At 45.5% G+C, this 16,179-nt stretch overlaps 1 protein-coding gene across 6 annotated transcripts in view; it reads right to left on the bottom strand.

Moving 5' to 3' along the window:
• RPAP1 (RNA polymerase II associated protein 1) overlaps positions 1–7,920 on the bottom strand; it is a 41,445-nt gene extending 33,525 nt beyond the window's left edge. For 3 of the 6 annotated variants that reach the window (XM_010580064.1, XM_010580071.1, XM_010580072.1), the window contains exons 1-5: positions 7,863–7,904; positions 3,112–3,275; positions 2,691–2,933; positions 1,556–1,704; positions 893–985 (exon numbers count right to left, since the gene is read on the bottom strand). In XM_010580064.1, the coding sequence (XP_010578366.1) occupies positions 893–985; positions 1,556–1,704; positions 2,691–2,880 (432 nt within the window). In that variant the 5' untranslated portion in view covers positions 2,881–2,933; positions 3,112–3,275; positions 7,863–7,904. Of the gene's footprint in view, positions 1–892; positions 986–1,555; positions 1,705–2,690; positions 2,934–3,111; positions 3,276–4,474; positions 4,561–7,629; positions 7,762–7,862 lie in introns of those variants that run through there. The other 3 variants (XM_010580065.1, XM_010580066.1, XM_010580067.1) reach the window with 3 other exon arrangements.
• Positions 7,921–16,179: the final 8,259 nt, after the last annotated feature.

The following is a 16,179-nucleotide window of genomic DNA, read 5'->3' as shown; positions in this document are numbered from 1 at the left end:
GCAAGTGGTGCTAAAATAATCCTGACTAAATTACTGTGCTGCTTGCCTAGACGATGGAAGGGCATGGCTATGAACAGCCTTGCACGGGATACACAGGAAATCCAAAGCAGACTAAGCAAAAAACCTCTTGCATGTCCCCAGTCCAGAGAAGCAGTTTAAAAGGCAGTCTGAACATTTGGTAGCTGGTTTGTGCACTCCTGCATCAGGTAAAGAGAACCCGTAGTTTAAAAAGTATTAGTCTTTCCTTTCAAAAAAGCTGTCCTTCAAAATAAGCTACCTCTTCAAAGCAACCACAGCTATCAATCACATACCAATTCCCAGCATCTGACTCCCACTCAGCTAGCAGCTCTTGCTACTACAGCAACGACTGCTGATAGCAGCCCTGGCTTCCAGTTTTACAGCCTCAGAAAACACAATTACATCAAAATCCTAAAACCTGCAGAGGATAATCTGTGAAACCATACTCAAATGTCATGCCAGGAGACATCAGGTGCAACTTCAGTAAGTATGGACTTAATCAAACCTGCTGAACAAATTAACAGAGATTGTTCCTCAGAGAAAAACAAGCAGGACAGGATCCATTCTACTACAGCAGTGCAGAACAGATCCACCTCACTAAAGTTTGCTGAAGGGGATTGCCTTTGTCCTAAACCGAAAGGATTCCAATGTTATTTAACTGTAGGGTATGGAGTGCCTATTTGATGGCAGCTTGGTGGAAGAGCTCTCTCCTACACCAGCGTGGCAATGCCAGAGATATGTTGAGCTAGTTCATAATCTCCAGCATGCCAAGTCACTCATTTTGAGCCCTACCACCCACCAAGCATTAGGCTTTGATGTGGGGAAGTTTTAATTGTTAATGAAGGTAGCATAAAACAGCTGCTCCCAATCTTACCTCACTTTTTATCTCAGAGCGGTGAAATGTCCTTGGAAATGGGTCTCCTGTGGGCACTGGCACGGTCACTGCTACTGCACTCGTGTCTCGTTCCTGCAGCAAAAAGTTCAAACACTGTTGAAACCATCGCAACAGCCAGACATGTTTATATCATTTGGCTAAGAGTGGACTCAAAACCTCTCAGCTCTGCAGCTCACAAGCTTTCTGCCACACCACTGTCAGGTTCAGAATACCTTGTTCTTATTTAGAGCCAAAGTGAGGCTATTTTCCAAAAAGCTGGGCTACCAAACTCCACACGCCACTCAAAGAATCAGATAAAGGAAAACCTGGGCCAGTGCAGAGCAATGAGAACATCCCCCTTAGAGAGAGTCCAGAAACTCACCCAAATCCACAGTAGAGCACATGCCTGCATGCAAGCAGTGTGACCTGTAGGCAGTCTGGACTGGAGAGCAGATTCAAACCCATATGTAACTGACAGCAAAAATATACCCAAAGAGCTTTTTCTTTCAAGGTGCTCCAGGACACTGGTCTGCAGTGCTATAACTGCTTCATTACACCATAGAAATAAAAAGCAGCAACAGAACCCTTCATCCCTGTCCATTGCTTAGTTCACAGCATTCAAAAAAAAAAAACACTAGACCATCACATAAAAACCAGACATACAATAATTTTGCTGAAGACTGCTGTAATGTGTTGATCGTGACTCTCCAGTCTTTCCTCTGGATCTTCATCCTCAAAGTGGACACAGGCACTTTTGATCTTGGACTTTTTTGGAGGAGCTGGAGTTAGAGCTGGGAGAGTATCAGGAAAATCTAGGGAGGGGAAATAATAAGAAAAAAAAAGCAGTCAAGTTATTCATATATAACTACTGTGCAATAGGTACCAGACCAAGGCTGCCTAATAGCACCTATTATTGATCTGATGAGAAACAAAGATGATGAGGAAGCAGTAAGACAATTAAGAGTCCTCTGTCTCTGACTGGCACTGGGTAGTGGAGAGAAACATGCTCAAGAATTCTATTATTTATGTATTGGCACCAAGGTCTTTTCAAAGAGCTTAATAAGCAGGAAAGGGCACTGAGGCCTGACTGCAAGTATTAAGGGTAGAAGCAAGGCTGTACAGAAACAAATAGGGTCCTTGCAGGTTGTGTTCAGGCACAGAAAAGCACATTTCCACTGCCAGCTCTAACAGCGAGTGATTTGTATGATCATGAGCAAGTCAAGGCCTCCTTTTCACTATCTATAAACCAGGATCTTATTTCTTTACCTGGAACCAAGCACTACAAGATTTAAGTTGTTGCTTTTAAGAAAGCACCTTGAGCTTCTGAGACTATTAAGCACATAGCAGAAGTGTTACAGTTACTACTGATGGAGGAAAACAAAACCGCAGGAAGGTGGCCTATCAAGCCTGATCTGCTGGCTGAAAGCTGGAACTGTTAGCAGAGCTAAATCTCAAAGACACTGAGAAGAGGGTCTGGATAGATGGCGAAATAAGCAGTGACTGTCCAATGGGTACGAATCACAGAGAACGCCTCTTGGATTGAGGCTGGCAAGACACCACAGACAGCTGATAAATGTAGACAAAGGCCACGTGTTGGAAAGGTGGTTCTACTGGATGCTGGTAAAACTGGACAAGTGCATTCTCCAACAAGGCTAAGAACAAACAATACTGCAAGGAGGACACACATGCAGGGCAAAAGCAACACTGGGTTGAGAGGGAGATGAAAAGGCAAGCACTGAGGAACACTGAAAGGGACAAAGAATCGCAGTAATTCAAAGAAGCCCACAAGGGAAATTACCATCCAACATGACTACATCCTTGCTGTCTTGTAGCGGTGGTCTCTCGGCATCTGTGCTCCCTTTCTCCCCCTTCCTCTTGTCTGCTTTCTTCACAATCTTTACTGCAGGTGAAGCTCTGGCTGCCAGGAACTGATTTTGGAAGTGCAGCAGGTCTGCCTCGGACTCTCCAGGCTTCGGTCTCGACAACATCCTGCCTTCTTGCTCTTGCAGCCTGGCCCTGTGTGCTGTTCACATGGAACCTACTGAAGACATGGAAAACTGGTTACAGAACTGGATTTCCTGGGGATAAAAGGTGGACAGCAAGGGAAAACTATTCATTTTTGTCCCACTCTGCTGTTCCTGTACATACTGCAGCCACCCTACTTCAGGATCACCCCAGGATAGAACTAGTTGTACCAGAGTCCCAGACAAACTGTTTACCTTTTTCTTCATTGCCAAACAACACGCTACTATGCAAGCCAACACCTGGTCTGCCAGCCAGCTGGGAGCAGAATGGCATCCATCCAGCAAAAAGTCAGCCAACAAGTGCATCACTGCCAGAATGCCAACAACATGGCCTTGGGTTTGCAAAGCCACAGAAGCACCTGGCCCAAGACAACAGATTTGACTTACTCCATTATCAACACCAACCAGGAACATCAGAGGCACAATATCATGCAAACCTCCCCCCTCCAGCATATGGTCTTCTCAGGATCCTAGCATTAGCATCCCTGTCAGGATGCAAAAAGCCTGTTCATGTAGATTTGGACAATGCGCTCACTCTCACTGACTCCGTTTGCTCTCCTTCTCACTCAAATCTCCCAAGAAAAAAAAAAAAGGTTTTCTTCCTTATCTAGTCCTCCTGCTTTAGTTCTCTTTCACTGCCCTCTTATTGGCAGAAGTCATGCTATTTCTAAGCATTTTCATTCACTGCCCAGGCCAGTTTTGGGTTGAAAGCCAAGGGTGGTATTTATTAAGACTTTTACCTCTGTGCATATGAGAACTTACTAGGAAGGCAACTATTCTACCTCTCATGTACTGGGCATGAAAATATTGGTGAGTATTACTCCCCACCTCTTACACCCAGAGCCTGGGACCATCAATCCATTTTTCACAGGCAGCAAATAAAGTGTTTGCAAATACATTTCACACTAATTGAATCACTGATCAGCACTAATGCTACAGACTTGACACCCTCCCACGCTTAGTATGTTGAAATATTTTGTACATATTTGATCTCTTCCACTTCTAAAAGCCCATCAGGACTCAATGATGATTTATTGCGAAGTTGGAAAGGAAAGTAGATATGGATTTTTAAAACTACAGTTATCTGCCATAGGGATAGGCTGTACACATGAGAAAATGCAAAGATTGGAAGTGAATCTCTGTCTTAATCTGACCAAAACAAAGTTCAATCATTGTGCAGGCACAGCCACTGCCCTGAAGCCAATGTTTTGGTTTATGATTATCATACTTTATTGTAAAATATGTGGGGAGATACTTTGTGGGAAGGATGCTAACAGATACAAGAATTACTTCATGCAGTATTTATGACCTACACTTGGAATATTTATACTGTCTTCCAGGATCTCATTCTTGACCAAGGTTGGTTCCATGTGATGCTGCTGGCTCCAAGAGCACAGAGGTCGAGGGACTTTTATGTTTGGATGCTGGGGTTTTTTTTAAACTCAAGGCCTTAGTGTAAAACCACCAACCATGCACAACTTGCTGAAATTCTTTTTCCTGCCCCTCATTTTGTGCAAAAGCTGGATTAAAACCATTCAGATTTAAGAGTTTTGTGTACCAAAACAAAGTGGATTTTCAGAGTTTTCAAGGCTTCCAGGGACTCCTTTCACTTCAGCACTTCACGACTGAGGAACCAGACCTCTTCATCCAATGCCAACATCACGAGTTAGTTGCTCGATTTCAGACATCTCAAAACACTGACCTTAATGAAAGCTGTCAGCTCAAGAGTCCCAGAACAACAACTTCCATTTACACCAAGCCTGCATATGGCACAAGCAGCAGCAAGAGGAACTTCCCTGTACCCTCTGAACAATAAAACCCTCCCCCAGCACACAGGAAAAATGCCCGACTTCTCTACCAACGCTGTCAAAGACATCTGTGGAACACAGCCACTAGCAAAGGCTACTTCAGGGCAGGAAGGGAAGGGAGCACCCTGCTACGGTGCCTTGCTACTGTCGGGGAAGGACTTAACACAAAAACACCTGGGATGTCATTGCGGTTCTGACTGATGCTGAGAATGCAGAAACACTGCCTTTCAGCCCAGTTCTCTTGCAACTGCACAGCAAAAGTTGCAACTTCTGCAGACAGCTCCTTTTTTTGTGCACTCCTAGCATAAGCACACACGTACTTGCTGTTTATTTATGGAGCTTTCTGCCACAACAGGGGCTCCAATAGTCATACTTCAGTTGATAGGTCCCTCTTTGATATGCATGAGGAGCACCACATGCATCAGAAGCCAAGTGTTTCATGCCCTATCATCACAGGCTTCAAAGCCCAAACGAGGATGATGCTAGGATTAACAGACACAATACATCCAGTTATAAGCAAAGTGTGCTGCTCATCTTTCTGCAATAAGCCTCTTCCACACAGGGACGTACATAAGCTTGTCCAAGTCTCTGCATATTAAAAAAGTTAATCAAAAAATATAGGAGGCTTTGAAACTGCCTTCATTTGTCTGGGGAACTGTCAGGCAAAAGCCAACTATGCAATCATTGTCTAAAGAGGTTAGATTTTGTTCCAGGAACCATTTCCTCAAAGTCACTCCTTCCTCCATGTGGATCTAGAGGCCACCCAAATGTAAAGAGTTACAAGATGGTAAGACAGAGGTGGGCATTAGTTTGGTGCAAAAATAGTTAAAAGCCTTAAATGTGTTCTTTCCATGTTCCAACTGGGTCTAGAAATTTAATACAACCAAGGCCTCTGACTTGGTCCATCTGCAGTCCAACAAGCTAGAAATTGCTTAAATACCTATGGGCCTTGCGGACAGACAGAATGTAGTGAAAATAGTTTGCTTTCTAATGGTACCTTTTTCCATGCCACCTGCAATCCATCTAAGCACATTAGCACCACTCACCTGGCCATCATAAGGAGTAATTCTTACCCACCAGAGCTCAGAGAAAACACACAAGAAAAATAACACACTACTGATGATCAGCACTAACCCCAGCATCCTATGGTCTGGTTATCTCCAATCTTGCAGCTGGCTTCTTGAAAGCTAACCACGCACAAACTGTTTGCCTAGAGGGACCACCATCTAGCCGACAGGCGCAACCTGCTGAGGGTATTGCCCTAGGAACACGTGTAAGGGATCAGAAATGCTGTCAAAGGACGACAAGCACCTGTACACACCAGAACATAATGATTATTAAGTGAATACACTACTGTCTGCTGTTGTATCCCCTGTCTGCACTAAAAGTCTCAATACATAGTTTTCTGTCATGGTCTGGACTTTCCATGGATACTGTTTGAAAAGCCCGTCAGTGCTGCAGGAAGTTTTACAAATGCAGCTCAGACCAGTGGTCTAAGTCAGACTAAAAGAAGATACAAAATCACAGAAGGCAATAAAGCCACAGACTGCTTCAAGTGCCAAGATACACTTCTGGATTAACCAACTTCAGCCCAAGTGTAAACCTGAGAAGGAATGCCAGTTAGGGCAGTAAGAGAGCCCAATCACCAATTAACACAACACCAGTGTATCACGGAGAATGCCATTTACTTTACAGAGAAACTGAGGCCTATAATACTCTTCCAACACTTGCCATAATGCGACATTTAAGCTTCTGAGGCATATACTATCAACCTCTGCCACTATTCTCAGCAGAGCTAAAACAACATAAGAATCAGGCACAGCATTTGTTTGAGCAAAATATCACTCCACTCCTGTCCAAGGTTTTTACAGGTGCCATCAGGCTAAAAAATGCTGTACTTGCTTGATATAATCCAACACTGTTATGATTTTTATTTTATTCTAGCTCATCTGCATTTAGAATGCATTTTTCTTCCACAGCAGCAGAGCCCTACGGCCCAAAGCAGACACATCACAACAACAGCCATGAACTAGACACAGTTAAGAGACAAGGTAGCAAGTACACCTACAAGCAAAGAATGATCTCTGACTCCTACTGATTTCTGAACCCTGTCTTTTTTTTCCCCATCCTCAAGTCTATAACTTTGCATTCTTTTGCTAAAGTTATCAGATTTGGTCAAAGAAGAATACAAGGTCCTGCTGTCACAATCAGTGCCTCAAATTAACGTATTTCTTCAAACCTTGTTGGTTGAGGCAAGGAATTAAAAGGAGAAGCAAAGAGTCACATCTCAGCTCTTCAAGGCAGCTCAGCAGTCAATGGAAAAGTACAATTCCTCCACTCTAGATAAGCAGTCAATGAAAGCCTCACCCAGGACTCTTGGCTACTTTGCAAAACGGTGCTCAGCTCTGTCACAAAAACGCTTTCTGCACGCAGTACTGTAATGACCAATGGTCTAAAACATCTAGGCTTAACAAGACAAGCAGCAACTTTTACCTGCTATAGAGAAGGCTGATACCTGTAAAGACCCTCCTCCCAGAAGGAAAAGCCCAGTCAAAAGCTTTAAGAACGTCTCCTCAACGAGGCTCCACGTTTCACGCTGCTCATGTAAAACTCTGTCACTGTTATGTTGCCTGTCAGGCACATACCGTGTGCGTGCATACACCGTTTTGCCTCTGGAAAAGCTGCTGTCCCCAGCTTGCCTGAAGAGTCTCCGCAACAAAGAGGCACCAGCACGGCGCAAAATAAAAGCAACGAGCTGCTATTAACAAACTAAAGAGCTGATGCGTCCCGACGCTCCCACCGCCCCATCACAGCCTTCACGGGCTTTCCCTAAACCAGTCTGAACCGAAGTCTTAAACACGCAGACGTAGGGTAGGACCGGAGGGAGGGCTAGAGAGGCCTCTACCTGACGGGGAACTGCTCGAGGGAGGGACCCAGCGAAACTGGGCCCCGCAGCGCACCGGGACAGGGGGTGAAGGGAGGGGGGCGGCACGGCCGCTGCCACGGAGGCCGCACGGCGCCGGTAAGCCGCGTTCCTCTTCACGCTACAGTAAAGGTGAAGCCGTGGTGCCCCGCTGGCTGCCCCGAGCGAGGCGAGGCCCGGCCTAGGCCCCGCCGCAGCTCCAGCCGCGAACTCACCGGCCCTCGGTCCCGGCCGCTCACCGCCAGCACTTCCGGTCTGCCCCGCGGCAGTTACTTCCGCCCGGCCAGGCGTCACTTCCGCCCAGCCCTTGCCACTACCTCTCCGCCGGCGGGGGCGGGGCGGCGCCATTTTCCCTCTTCTCAGTGCGTTCATTGGAGATTCGCCGGCGGTTTGCCGGCAGGCACGGTGTCTCTGAGGCAGGTCCCGTTGCTGGCTCCCCTGCTGGCCCGGGAGAAGGTGTGGGGAGGCTGCTGCTGGCGGCTTGGTGCTCGTGAGAGGGCGTCCCGCCGCTGAACTACCTTTCCAAGTTGGCTCTTGGCTTGTGCGGTCCCAAGTGCGGGTTCCCTCAGGCGTTTTCGTCGGAACTAAATAGAGGGCACCTGGACCCAATAGCGTGTGTCTGCACATATAGAAGTGCGTGTATGTAAATGCAGGATCTGTGCCTTTTCGTTATTAGAGGGCATTGATGCGCCTGAGACTGGAGGTATTTCAGGAGAGCAAATACATAAAGCTGTATAAACATGGCTGCAATTTATTATTCATGTCAGATTATTCATTTATTATATATGCCAAGCTTTATTAAAAACTACCAGAAAGCTGTCAGAACTTGCAGAAGCATTGATTTTAATACTGGTCATTAGTTTTTGTGCTTGGTTGCCTTTCAGCCTTTTTACCTGGGATATGAATTCTGCGAGCGTGAGAACAGGCACAGATTCTCATCGGGGCTTGGACTGGACCAGGTGGGCCAACAGTTTGGGAAGGACTCACCACAAGTGTCCTAATGCTATAAGAAAAGCAGCACTTTCTAGCCTACTGGATCTCACTGGGGTTTTTATCCCTTCAGAAAGCTGTGCTCTTACAGCAAAATTACAGCCATAAACAAGTTTTATCCGTTATGAGCATTGAAAGCACTTAAATCTGTAGAAATGAAGATAAACCTCCTTCCTGTCAACAGCCAGCCAGTCTTAACCACAGTGTCAGGGAACTAGGGCTGTGATGAACTCCTACAAATTTGAAATTCTCCGTGAAAATGCTGGGCAGAAAACATCTTCCTCAGCTGTGCACCTTCTGAGGAGCAGCCATGTTCTTGAGGTAGTGAAGTTGACAACTGCACTGTTTTAGGTCATTGAGCACTTCTTGAAGTAGGAACCACCAGAATCACTTGAAGATGCCCCATTAGACCAACTGACTTAAGTAGCCAAGAGTGACCCCGATTCTAACCTTATGAGCGGACATTTTTCTACCACCTGATTCTGGCACAGGTGTTTGAGCAGTTACTACTGTTACATCTGGTGCTTATAGGTGCCCCTAGCAGGAGGAATAAATAGAGCTGCTCTTAATTACATTTGGAGATTCTCAGAAGGGAGCCTCAAGAGTGTTGGGAGTGCTTCTCTGGTACTGCCCTGCCAGACTGCAGTTCATCAGCTGGTGGAGCTCTGCTTTGCACTCCCTAAAGGAACTGGAATCAGATTAAAGTCAAACCTAGTTCAAGAATAGCAGTGACTGCTTGAGACAAAAGGTAGAACTAGGATTTTAGGTTTTTGCACTGTTCAGACCGTACAAGAGAGCACCATTGATTTTACAAAAGGGTTTGGCAGATGCACTGGTGCAAGTAGAAGACCCCTTGCACTTCGAGGCTTTGCTGGTGCTGAACTTAGGAACAATTTTCTGTGGACCCCAGCGAAGGTATATGGGTTCGCTTACCTGGACAATAAGGCAGGGAGGCCTTGGCAATTGGAACACATTTGGATTAGGTGTTAGGACTATGTAGACTGTCTGACAACCACTTAGGAGGTTGAGCTGTTCTGACTCCAGGGAATTTAATAACTAGTTGTAAGATCACTTTGACCTTACTAATGTTGTTTGTTAGTATGGACATGATGTAAATGAATGACTATTCATCCAGTGAAAAAAGATACCCTAAAAATGTTACAGGATATTTGACCCTATGTGTCTTTAACTGAGTCAATTCAGTAAACTAGATGGCCTGAGTCACGAAAGGGCCTGTTTAAGTTATGGTTCTTCGGGGTGGTCTGCCTGTCATCTTTTCCTCCAAACCCAGGAGAGGTGCCTATGGAGACATAACAAATTGCTAGCTGAATTTTGCTTTGCTTGAGTAGTCCTCTGATTCTAATCATAAAAAATTATTAACTTTGTCTCTTGCTTTCTACTGAAGTAAGCCTGTACCTTTCTGTAATACTTCTCATGTGAATGTTCAGCATTGAACTTTGCAAAACTAACACGTGTTATTTGAGTTATACCTAATGTGAAACTAATCTGCGGGTCAACCAGGCAGAACTAGTCAATACCCACAGACGGTAATCCTACCCTGAGCATGGGGTGGCATTCAAGCCTGACAGCCATAAGCATTTTTCCTCCCTGATTTCTCTCATACTGGCTACACAGGTTCTGCGGCTGCACGCAACGTCTCTTAGCATGCATGTGAAGTGGGCAAATAATCTTTTTTGTCAGAAAGATACAAAAATATACTCAGAATGTATTCATTTTTAATTACTGGAAGAAAGGAATGCTTCCCATCAAAACTGCCAGAGTTTTATGTATCTTTTCTTCATTCCATTAATTATTTACCTTCAGTTTTAATAATACAGTTAAGGGCACTATATATAGCTTATGCTCTATCAATAAATCATGCTTGTGCGTCTTCATATTTACCCTATAAATTATAAGTACCAACACACTTGCATGGATCTGCTAAGCTATTCTGGCAAAGAAATTCCCACCAGAGCATCTCTAAGAGCCTTTGGAGGTGAATGCAAACATTCCTCACTTAAGGAGAGCCATTTTATGAGATTTTAAAAGGTCGTCAGTCTTCTCGCAAGCCCTGACAGTCTCCCTCATCCCCCTCTTTGAGCTCGCCACAAGCTAATAGTTTCACGTGACTTTCTGGAGGATGGTCTTGGTCTTCCAAAGCAGAGAGAAGCATGAGGGCCTGCAGCCAAATGCTTTCTTGCTGGATTATAACAGGGAAGGGATCAGAACAACAAAGAGAACATGGCAGTGGCCTTGATGGGATTAGAAAGGGTAAATCTGTAAATGCAACAGTATTATCTGTGTTGCAGAGATGATAAATATTAGGATGAGTTTTCTAAGAAGCAGGTGACCGAGGAGACAGATAATCCTAGTGGTTTGTTGCCAGAAGACAGAAACTGAAGTCGAGAACAGAGTAGCTGCAGAGCAGGGTGGTGGGCAGCACACAGGTCTGCTTGGGAATGGAGAACAGATGATAATAAGGCATTAAGCCAAGATACAAGTCCTTACTTGTGTTCCCTTGTAGAAAAGAGTTGGGTCTGCGGGGACAAAATATTCAGTAGTAGGTTGTCACCTGTGCTTAAAGGTTCAACTCTGCAAGGGACTAAGCATTGAACTCAGAAGGAACGGTAATATATCATGCCTCAAAGGAGTGGTTGCACTGCACATGAACACCAACATCTGCTGGAATCCATCTGGAAGAGTGAGAGCCCTGAGCCAGCGGAGCAGGGACTTGCACACAGCGGTGTCATGTGCCGTGCATCAGGACTCTTTGTGGTAGTAAAAAAAACTACATGTGTTCTTAAAGAAATGCGCATGCATGAGAGCAAAACTGGATTGTGACCAATCAATGTCAGCTTTCTTGCTGGTGGGAGATGATAGGTGAGCAGAGATGGGGGGTTGGAGGGGTGAGAATATCCTCAAAGATCCACCCACAGAGCCTTGAGTGGCTTTTTCTGCAGTTCTGGTCTACTTTTGGGGTGGAACCCTGGGACTCCGAGGCAGTAACACCTCACTGAGCAAAGGCTGCTGGGTATCCCTGGGACTAGGTGAAGCAGGGATATTTTAAATCAAACCTCTACTTCCTCACCAATAAAAAGCACTCATCCATGCCCAATGTGAATCGATTTAACCATGTAAGTGAGGGGGAAGGGTTGTGTATTTTAAAAGCCCCAAACAGCAGAGTATTTACTCATCTCTAGCAATTCATCTGCCAAACATTATGTTGGCTTTTGACAGTTAGCATGGGATTTCCACTTTGTTGTTTGTTTTATCAATTGTTTCTATAGAAATGCCATTTTTATCAGACTAAATGAAAATATCCTGAAATAACACACATCTTCAGCAAATAAAGATATTTCTCGCTCAGTCTATATAATGTATCCATATCACACTGGATTTTCCTCCCCTTATTACAACATCGAAATAAAACCCAGCTAAAAGCAAGCTGCTGTACAGCTGAGACTCCAGAGAACAGACTGCTGTGGAAATTAGAAGGGGCAGTCAAGCAAATGTGTTTCTCAAGTCAGGTCATTCAAACGCTGCCTCTGAAGAGTATTGCAGGTGAAAATCAGTGTTTGCACAGATGGTGAATGCGTCATCATTGACAATCACTGCTTCACAGAAGGCTTAAATGAAAATGGTCTCTGAGTTGACCCCGCCTGACAATGCCCTCTGCCCCTGTTATCACTGAGGAAAGCAACATTTCTGAAATTCAGCTTCTCTGGGCTGAGAACAGTGTCTCTCATGGCTGCTACTGTGGGATCTGTCGGCCAAAATCTGAGTGATGTAGTGGATGCACTCAAGTCTACTGTCATAGATTTTAAAGGAAGCCTGTCAAAGTGCCTAAGCCAATTTAAGACAGTTTAAAGCACTGGCTATGCTCAGATGATTATCTTCTGTGGCAAATCTCCTGGAGACCTGGCTGTTTTGTTGGCAGTTCAGGATTTGTTTCTTTCTTCTCTTCAGATTATTTACTGTTGTAGCATGGGGAAAACCTTACACTTCCACACCTAAACAGGATGAGAGTGATGCATACGTGCTTTATCCAAATCCCATCTGTACTAGCTAGAATATACACTGAAAGGAACGCCATGGGAAGCTCATCTTTCCCAGGCGCCAACTCTCGCACCGTGGGAAGGGAAAGTATGGCCTCTGCAATGCACTCGCTTTAGGGAGCTCAGTATTCAGTGTAGGTAAATGCTAGCTTGTACTGCCAGTGGACCCAAGCCTGAAGTGTTTAACTCTAAATAGCTGTGCTAAAGCTGCTAGATCTGCCAAGAGTTTTTAACAGTGATGATCATGATGTCCTGATGATTTAAGTGGTCTGGCAGAGCTAACTGCTGTCACACAGAGTTGGGGTTTTGCCTTCATCTTTGGAAATGTAAAGGGCTATGGTGGGTAGCTGTGCCTCGTCTTTGTGAGTACTTGCCCATGGAGCCTTATGAGGCCAGAGCTGGTTTCCCATCTCCTTGAGAGTGACATGAAAAGTGTGGGTTCCTGGAGGAGTGTGCTGGTGGTGTCCATTTCTGCTTCTCAAGTAGCAACGCACATTGCTTCACCCAATGTTCTGGGTAGGGAGAGACAAACAGCCTAATGAGAAACAACTATCTAAAAGGGCAGCCCAGCAAGGTGGAAGAGATGCCTGGGAGAGAGGTATTCTGAGGAAATTACCAGAACTGTATTGTTACCACATGGGATATCTAATACCTAGATGTGGCACTGGTACATAGTGCTGAGTCACTTTTGAACCCTGTTGCCACCTCATACACTGAAGAAATGGCTTTGCCAGTCTTCTGCAGGATAGGAACTTGCACCCTTGGTTTCCAGAGGCTCAGTGCTTATGAAGTTTGGTGTATGCCTGGCACCAGGACAGGACTGTTCCCTCACTGGTGGTACTTGGTGATGGAAGTGAAGTCATCAGAAAGCTTCAGCTGTACACACTTCTCTACCAGGCTGATGTGAAAGCATCTTTCTAGAGTACTCTCTTATGCTCGTTATTTGACAACAAGTTCTCTTCAGTGTTGGGTGTTTTTTATTTATTTTCAGAGGTATTTATAGCTATTGTGATCTCTCAGGACAGTTGCCTATGTCAGGAGCAAAGAAGTTGGTGGTGGCCAGAGGAAAGCTCACAGGCAGAGAGCCCCCCTCCTGTTAGTGGCAAGCGGTACCACTAGCAACACCAACGTTTAAAAGCCCTTTTCTTCAGTAGCACAGTTACAGGGGAAACAGCAGAGACCACTCCAGTGCTTGCTCAGTGTCACTGTGTGGGAGCATTGATTGCTCAGATGCATGTGTGCAGCTTTTCATTTTGGTTTGTCACTGAGGGCCATGCATTTTAAAAGTCTATTTGGCACTGGACAACAGCCCTGAGCGCTGGCAGGCTGCCTTCTAAAGGCATACAGCAGCAGCAACTGCCCAGCTTTCTTCCCGTGGGAAAATGTTGGGAACTCTCCAAATTATTGACCTGGCTCTGGAATGGCACTGCCCAGATGGCTGTGCTGCATCAGAAGTTGTGAGCCATGGAGGTCAATGGGTAGATGTGGGCTTCTGAGTTTAACTTGGGAAAGAAGCTGGCCAAGCCCCATGATAGTTAGGTATTTGCTGGTAAGGACCAGAGGTATTTGCTCTTCTTCCAGCCCTACGCGCTGTGTTTTGGTGCTTGGAGCCGCTGGAGATTTGCCCAGCCTAGGATTGCTCCTCTGGTCAGCCACTGTGCCTAAGGACCTCTCTTTCCTATTTAAGATAACAAAATGTGAACAGATTCTTCCATTGTTGCTCCCTTTGATTTACAAAGCCCTTCAGTGCTGAGGGGAGAGAATCTGGGGGCTTAAATTCCTCATCATTGTCTGCAGCACCCCATTAAAATTGGGATGTCTTTACAGTACTTGTAGAAAGATTTTTGTTCTCATTTGCTGCAGAGCAGTTTGTGGACAGAGCCTGGCTAGAGTTAAGCTGAGCTACCAAGTCCCACTGAAAAGCAGGGTACATCAGCTCAGGCTTGGAACAACATGAGCAGCAGCAGCTTCAGAGGATGCTGGTGGACTATTGTAGGCATGACCTTTTGCTGCTGCCTGTCTCTCAGAGCATCTGTCGAGTTTTATGCAGGCATGTTCAGCATACATGGAATAGGAAATGTCAGCACCTGCAGAAAACAAAACCCCTGTGCACAGGGAAGGGCAGAGGCAGCTCTAGGTCCGTCATGCTGCCCGTGGCCCATCATGTGCTACCTGGGGCTGAGAGGACAGTACCTGTTCTGTCTCTGTCAGTGAACGTTGGAGACGTCCTCCCTCACCAGCAGCCTCATAAAGGAAGAGCAACAGTTTGAAGAAGCAGAAAAAAAAGAGGTTGGATTCTGCTCCAGTACAGTTAGCAGAGGAATAGCCTTTGCTTATTCCTATGTGCTTCTTGGGAATGACCCAAGAGAGTGCTGTAAGGGGAGATGAGGCTCTTGGTGACAGTGATAGGGACGGAACTAGGGAAGGTTCCCCGGGACTTAAAGATTGAAAAAGCTGGGAAATAAGAAGCTGTGGGGGATGGTGATTGGTCAGGTATTGGAAACAGCACATCAGAAGGAGCAAGATAAGGGAAAGACAGAAATAGGAGACAGGTGCCAAATTTGAAAGGCACAAGCCAGAGGAAGAGACGAGAAGAGAGAACATTTCATTCTGAAAGGGAAGAGCGAATGTCAGTGCAAATTCTGGCATATCTGCGCAACGTGGCAGTAACATTACTAAGCCTGGAGCTTGAGAGTAAGCATCACTGCCACCAGGAAAGAGATGGTAGGAGGCAGGGCAGGGACATCTGAGAGAATGGGACGGAGACAGTATGGAAGCAAAAAGCCTAGTGTGTATAGAGATGGCTTGAGAAATAAAGGGAAGACAATGAGCAGTGCCAGGAGATGACGATGGCAGGAGATGACAAGGAATGAGGAGCACTTCACCTCTCTAGAGACGGCCCTTGTCTTGGGTTTCACGTCTGTGTGGGTGTCACCCATGCTTTCCAGACGCGTCGGGTCCCCAGAGTTTTTGTATGTTGGCTGTTAAAGCCCAGGCCTCTCAGGGCACCAAGCCTGCTGTTTACACCAGGGGTGCCTATGTGCCAGGGCGGTACCGATACCACCTGGCTCATTTCATGCTGTTAATTGGAAAGGCATCACATGACAACAGGCTGGTGGTTCATCCCACTGCGGTCCCTGGAGCGATGACTCACACTGAGAGTCAAAATGCCCCTCAAAATGAGGCATCCTTTGTCAGCACCAACATATTAGAGTATGCAAAGACTTTACAACCGAAGAGACAATATTGCCTTTGTCCTCTTTTCCTCCAAGAAGGCAGCAAACTACAAGCACTGGAGGATGTAATCCAAGTGCTAATAAATTATTGATGTCTCCCTTCAGCTTTTTACTTACTAAAAGGATATCAAAGCTCATTTTGTGAATGGTCCAGACAGATTCTCTTTTGCTATATCCACAATTTAATTCACAAATATTGCACTAAGCGTTAATATTGAAGCAATGCAGTGTTCTCTCTTTACAGGCTCTGT

The sequence above is a fragment of the Haliaeetus leucocephalus genome, unplaced genomic scaffold, assembly GCF_000737465.1.
Source record: "Haliaeetus leucocephalus isolate CR32 unplaced genomic scaffold, Haliaeetus_leucocephalus-4.0 Scaffold696, whole genome shotgun sequence".
NCBI lineage: Eukaryota > Metazoa > Chordata > Aves > Accipitriformes > Accipitridae > Haliaeetus > Haliaeetus leucocephalus.
The sequence above is the reverse complement of the archived record's forward strand: the minus strand, read 5'-3'. Positions and strand labels throughout refer to the sequence as shown.